The 7,047-nt window shown below is 47.8% G+C and overlaps 1 protein-coding gene across 1 annotated transcript; it reads right to left on the reverse strand.

The window, feature by feature from the left end:
• Positions 1-5,143: 5,143 nt before the first annotated feature.
• Positions 5,144-5,919, reverse strand: LOC103654772 (pre-mRNA-splicing factor CWC21). Its single transcript, XM_008681589.4, has one exon. The coding sequence runs from the start codon at positions 5,772-5,774 to the stop codon at positions 5,364-5,366; it is 411 nt and encodes a 136-aa protein (XP_008679811.1). The 5' UTR covers positions 5,775-5,919; the 3' UTR covers positions 5,144-5,363.
• Between the last annotated feature and the right edge of the window lie 1,128 nt (positions 5,920-7,047).

The raw sequence follows: 7,047 nt of genomic DNA on the forward strand, positions 1-7,047 counted from the left end.
CTCGCCCATATGGTGGCCAAGGTCCCGACGCAATGGCCAGGGACATTCCCGTTGTCGGGGTAGGGGCTCGATCCACATCCACATATGTTTGAGGGGATGGCGTCATCCCGAAGACACCAAAGAGGGAGGTGTGGGAGAGGAAGAATTCAGAGTTAGGTGCGAGAGAGGAAGGAGTCACACACTCACACCTGTGACCAGAAACACCTATGAGACGAGCTAGAAAGGTTCGTTGTCTCATGGACAAGAAAGAAAAAAAATTAACACTGGTATCTTCATAGATGATAGGTGAATAGTTTTTTTAAAAGTTTCATACCTTCATAGCAGGTAATACAAAGAGAAACTGTTTTCAATTTTGAACTAGAGTAAAAACATCTTTTAGCCTTTTGGGAAAGCAACGAAAGTAGATTCTTTCCTGTACCGTACCGACACGCTGATCCCCTCCCAACGCTTCCTCTACCTGGCTCCATCTAATACCAAACATGATTTATAGTAAAAACAATCTTAACTAATTAATAAAATGAAACTGATTTTAACAAATTTTATCTAAATCATCCTATAAACCCTTCATCCAAAATAACTACTTATAAGTCAAATCAACTATGTAAATTCGTGTTAGATTTAACTTGGGCTCAATTTTTATTTTTATTTTTATTTTATTAAATTATATAAAGTTTAGATCCAAATTTAATACTACTCAGTCGCTCTACTCTAAGGGCTTCTTTGGCATGACTTTGCTCTACTCTAGAGCAGCTTTAGTCAAAAACTCTGGGTGGAGCCGCTCTGCTCTAAAGTTTAGATTGCTTTCTCATAACAAGTGTCGGTTACATGTAAATAACTCCAAACTCCATGTCTAGGTTGTTTTTAGAGATTTCAAAGCAACCGAAGAGGTATTCCAAAAAATTGTACTGCATCTCTGAAAACTCTATAGAGTGTGTAACTCTGGAGTTAGGGTGTTTGGCAAGCTCTGGTCATCTCCTTGGAGTTTTGATCTAGAGACATGCTAGACAAACTCTAAAACTATAGGTAGAGTATCTCTACTTCAAAAGTTTACATTGCTTCTCATAACAAGTGGCAGTGGCGGGTAAATAACTTTAAACTCTAAGTCTAGGTTGTTTTTTAAAGATTTCAGAGTAGTGAAAGAGATACTCCAAAAAATATAATGAAGCTCTCAAGACTCCATAAAATTTACAACTCCGGAGTTATGGTGTTTAATTAGCTCTCACAACAACACTGCTGCTCATTTTCGGTGGCCTCAATTATTTTCGGCGGTCAGGTCGAAGCCGCCGAAAATGAGTAGTTATTTTCGGTGGCTTCTGACACGAGCGTCGAAAATTAAACTTTATAAACGTCGGTTCTTCCTCCCTGTTTTCTCCCACGCCGCCGCATCTCCACACAGCCCACGTCCCTGTCTCTCACAGCGCGCCCACGCCCCGGCTGAGCTGCACACCGTCCGCCGCCCGGGTTCTCCTGGACCGTCCCGATCGCGCCGCCCCTGCAGCCACGGCTGCCGTCGTGCACCGCCCCCTCCCCGGTAGCACCCGTCGAGCTCTGCTTCTGCCACCGTTTCGTGCCCCGAGCCCTTCTCCATAAGCAGGTTAATTTTTTTGTAATTTATTTCATATTTTCGGTGGCAAAGGGCCTATTTTCGGTGGCTTCTAACACGGCCGTCGAAAATTAAACTTTTTAAACGTCGGTTTCTTACTCCCTGTTTCTTCCCACGTCGCCGCATCTCCACACATCCCGCGCCCTTGCCTTTCACAGCGCGCCCACGCCCCGGCAGCGTCGCACGCCGTCAGCCGGCCCGGCCGCGTCGCCCCCGCCGCACACCGTCCAGGTTCTCCTAAACCATTCCGGCCGCGCCGCCCCCGCAGCCACGGCTGCTGTCGCCCGCAACCCCCGCCCCGATAACGTCCGTCGAGCTCTCCTCCTGTCACCGTTTTGCACCTCGAGCCCTTCTCCAAAAGCAGGTTAATTTTTAGTAATTTATTTCATATTTTCGGCGGCAAAGGGCCTATTTTCGGCGACTGACTCTGGCTACCGAAAATACGGTTATTTTCGGCGGCTGACTCTGGCCACCGAAAATACGGTTATTTTGGTGGCTTCTGACACGGTCGCCGAAAATTAAACTTTTTAAATGTCGGTTTCTTCCTCCCTGTTTCTTCCCACGCCGCCGCATGTACACACAGCCCGCGCCTTGCCTCTCACAGCGCGCCCACGCCCCGGCAGCGTCACACGCCGCCGCCGCCCGGCAGCGCCGCGCCTGTCGCTCAGCCGTCAGCCGGCCCGGCCGTGCCGCCCCCGCCACACACCGCCAGGATCTCCCGGACCGTCCCGGCCGCGCCGCCCCTGCAGCCACGGCTGCCATCGCGTGCCACCCCCGCCCCTGCCCCGGCAGTGCCCGTCGTGCTCTCCTCTAGCCACAGTTTTGCACCCCGAGCCCTTCTCCATAAGCAGGTTAATTTTTTTAGTAATTTATTTCATATTTTCGGTGACAAAGGACCTATTTACGGCGGCTGACTCTGGCCATTGAAAATAAGGTTATTTTCGGCGGCTTCTAACACGGCCGCAGAAAATTAAACTTTTTAAATGTCGGTTCCTTCCTCCCTGTTTTTTCCCACGCCGTCGCATCTCCACACAACTTGTGCCCTTGCCTCTCACAGCGCGCCCACGCCCCGGCAGCGTCGCACGTCGCCGTCGCCCGTCACTCGGCCGTCAGCCAGCCCGGCCGCGCCGCCTTCGCCGCGCACCGCCCGGGTTCTCCCAGACCCTCCCGGCCACGCCGCCCCCGCAGCCATGACTGCCGTCGCGCACTGCCCTGGCAGCGCCCGTCGAGCTCTCCTCCTGCCACTGTTTCGTGCCCCGAGCCCTTCTCCATAAGCAGGTTAATTTTTTTAGTAATTTATTTCATATTTTCGGCGGCGAAGGGCCTATTTTTGGTTGCTTCTAGCCGCCAAAAATGATTGTAGCTGTTGTAGTGTTTGGCTAGCTCCTACTTGAAGTTTTGCTAAGGAGCCAAGCCAAACAACCCCTTAATATCATTTTAGCTTCTTATAATTTTTAACTATATATATATTAACTCATCTTAAATAGATAGATTATATATGTTCTTATAAGAAAAAAGTTAAGATAGATTAACGGCGAACCGCACTTGAGCACCTCCACCACGAGTAGAGATGGGAATGGGTAAATACCCATCGGATATTACTATCTCATACCCATACCCACGACGAAAAAATAACCTCATCGGGTCACCTATATACATTGGTGGGTATGGATTTACCCCATACACATACTCATGTGGGTATGGGTCACCCTTACCCACAAAGATTAGACATATATCAAAACTGTACATTATACAAATGTCAAGTATATCCATCTAAATACCATTACAAAATTTCTAGCACCTTTTAACCATCCATTCAACAACACCAAAGACAATTGGATAAATTAGCAACACTAGGATAGTACCACATAACACATTATATGTTCCATTACATGGTCATCAAATAGTCGTTAAGCCTTCTATGACACTATGGCCAAAAGGTTGTTAAATAGTAAAAAAGATGGATGATGAAGCCCAATTTCATGCTTTTGGGCTAAATTTGTATTGGGTATTTTATACCCATGGGTTAACGGGTATGGGTCGGGGAGGAACGTTCTAATACTCGTTTACCCATTGAGTGAAGATTTTGCCAAATAAGAGACCCACGTGTAGAATATTTACTATATATATAGTTTGTATATTTGGAGCCCTAAGCTTCCAATAACTAGAGGAAGCCCTGGCTCAACGGTGTCATCCGGTCCAGCCGCACTAGGTTCGGGCGACTATAAAAACACCCCAAGCCGCTAGGGATTAGGTTTTAGCGATGGCGGCGGTTCCCTCGGGCGAGCGAGCGGTGGTGATCCCGGGGGACAACGGCGGTGGTACCCCGAGGGGAGCGACCGACGGCGGCGCTCCCCTAGGATTGAGCAATGGCGACGCTCCTAAGGCGAGCGGGCAAGCGCCGACGGTGCTCCCGAAGCGGACGAGCGGCGGTGGTGCACCCTAGACCCGGTGGTGACGGCGGTTGCGTCAGGCGCGGTAGGCTTCGAAAGTGGCGGTGGTGGCCCTAAGGGAGCATGGCGGCGACGGATTTGGGAGACGCACACACGGCAGCGGATCCAAGAGGCGCATGCGACATCGGCTCCTCGGAGGCGCACACCCCAGAGTGGCGCACGCTGGTGTCCCACCTCCCGCGGCGACGCCGACCTTCCCAAGGCGTGAGCGACGACGTGGACTTCCCTAGGCGCGAGCAGTGGCGGATCGACGTCGCTATTTTTATGCTATTTTGTATACATATTTATGCCAACATCAATAGTTTTTATGATACATTGTCAGTTCATGGCTCTCCTTCCATCTTTTGTTTGTTCATGATATTTCTATTCAGATTTTATGTAATTGTTTGTTGATTTTTATGTAGTGTACCGTAATACATAAATACCTTCGACTTATAGCATAATTAGTATCAGTATATATCATAAATTGTTCTAACGAGCATAGCTGCATGGCTGTTGGAGAGATCCTACATTTATGTATGAAATAAAGCATTGAAAATCAGTTTTTTATTTCCATGCATGTCAATCCATTTCCTTTTAACTCACATTCTTTTCATCCTAAATTTGTGCGTGCAACAAAAAAAACAGATTTTGTACACAGTGTACCACAGTGGATAAATACTTCACCGTGTAATATAATTAGTATCAGTATATATCATAAACTGGTTCTAACGAGCCTAAATGCACGTCTGTTGGAGAGATCTTATATTTATGGAGGAAATTAAGCATTTAAATTATATTTTTTTGTTTCCATGAATGCCAATCCATTTCCTTTCAGCATGAATATGCCATATATTCAGCAGAAAGTCTAATGGACAGAAAATCAACCGTTACAAAATACAGACTTTCCCACATTTGCACGGGAATGTATGAAATCATGGCATCCATCTAAATCACACCAGCTGCAAGCGATAATACTTGTCAGGAAACAAACTACATGGAAGAACTGTCTTCGACCACCATCCACTCCATCAATATGCAATTCTCTGGTGGGATAAGTATAATAGACTGAAAGTATAGATAGCCATACTTCTCATATGTGCAAAGCTTGGGACTGATAAATGATTTTACGATCCAAAAGATGGACAAATGCACGAACATATAAACAGAACATATACAATTCGAATAAATGATTTTAAGTACTAGCTTTCACTGCAGAAGACTTCCATACTAATATCGAAGCCACTACATCTAGGTCTTGCTAGACAATCGACATCTGGCCTATCCTTCAAAAATCGACATCTGGCCTTATCTGCGCAATCTGAAACCTAAACGACGCCAACAGATCCATATCCTCTGCCGGGCAGAGGCGGTCGCCCGGCGCCACGACCGCTCCCTGCCTCCTCCGCGGCCACGGCCGCCTCTGCCTCCGCGGCCTTGCGCGCCTCCGCGACGCGCTCCTCGATCTCGTCTTCGGTGTAGCCGTGCTCCTCGAGCGCGTCCCTGAGCACGAGCAGCTTGACCTCGACTTGCCGCTTGCGGTCGTGCTCGAGGATCTCCTTGTTGGGCTTGCGCATCCCGCCGCCATCCGCGCCGGCGGCTTCGAGGGGCAGCGGCCTGTGGCGTCCGCCCGGACCCCAGCCGGATGTGGAGCGGGGCTTGACGAGGAACTTGTTGCTCTGCGCGTACCCGTTGGTGCCCGACCCCCGCGCGGTCTGCAGCCCGATGCCGTTGTACATCGCGGCCGGCGGGCGAGGAGAGGCCGGATGTATCGGCGGCGGCGGCGCAAACTAGGGCTTCGTGCTCGCGCGTTAGGTCCGCAGTCCGGACGGGGTGAGGTGAGAAGCGAGGGACGAGCCGGTTGGGTTATATTCTGAATCGTGACTCCGAGTCCGTAGCCCCGGCCCCGGGTAGAGATGGCAACGGAAATTCCGGTTCGGATCACTGTTCGCGCGAGGCCGCGAGGGTCACGTGAGAGTATTTTCTCTCATCTCCGGCACGTTGAGGAATTTATCTCCATGAGAATATATTTCTGTTAGAAATTGTAATATTTGAGGTATGTTCGGTTTATCTTTCTGAACCAAATTTGCAGTTAAAAATTTAGAACTCCAACCAAACAGATGCAACGGTACAATAGATTTCTAAACATATATGAATTCCCTAGATTTTCTATATTATTGTTATTCATGTTACCAAAATATCATACTCTGAAAATTCTATAATTGATATTTGTTTTAAGGTTTGTTTGGTTCAGCATCATGAACCAGATTCGTTACCTAAAATTTGTAATCTCAACCAAATAGTTACAATCAGTGGTAGACTCAGCTTCCGAGCAGAACGAGCGAGCATCCGGGCTTGTGCTAGTGAAAACGAGTGTGACTCGAATAGTTTATATGTATGTCCCTCGTCCCTTCATAAGACTATGTGCAGCGCTTTCTACGAGCGCCCCCTCCCCTACACTTGTATGCGTTTATTGTCCCCCTGCCGTTGCAACGGCAAACACTAAACCCTTACCTCCGCTACAGTGTAAGGGGAACGAACAATACTTTGCCAAATGTGGAGGCGTGGCAGGCAACCCCTAGCCTCGATTTTCGTGCATGCTAATATTTTTTGTTGAGGAAAACTTGTTAATGGATGATGAATATGTATGTAAAATAATATTTTATAGTTGTAGTGAGGTATAGGAAAATAATTTAGGAGAAAACGTTGCGGGAGGAAGAAAAGTAGGGGTGAAATCTGGGTGACATGGTGCAAAAGTGGAATGTAGAGGGCGAAATTTAGGGGTAACCGTTGAAGAGAGTTTAAGTAACTTGGCACTCGTACGCAGCATAGTATACCTGCATTGGATTTGAACGCTAAGCTTAGGGCACCGTAAAATACTAATACTTGAGCAAACAGTGACTAAGAGCACCATGCCTTCACCATCGACCAGACGATGTTGTTGTACTCATGTACTCTCCCTGTCCCAAATTAAAGTTTGTTTTAACCTTTTTTTGTGGATTCATACAATAA

Source organism: Zea mays, chromosome 4, assembly GCF_902167145.1.
Source record: "Zea mays cultivar B73 chromosome 4, Zm-B73-REFERENCE-NAM-5.0, whole genome shotgun sequence".
Taxonomy (NCBI): domain Eukaryota; kingdom Viridiplantae; phylum Streptophyta; class Magnoliopsida; order Poales; family Poaceae; genus Zea; species Zea mays.

Coding starts and splice junctions, on each gene's coding strand:
- LOC103654772 (XM_008681589.4), bottom strand. CDS start 5,774: ATGTACAACGGCATCGGGCTGCAGACCGCGCGGGGGTCGGGCACCAAC.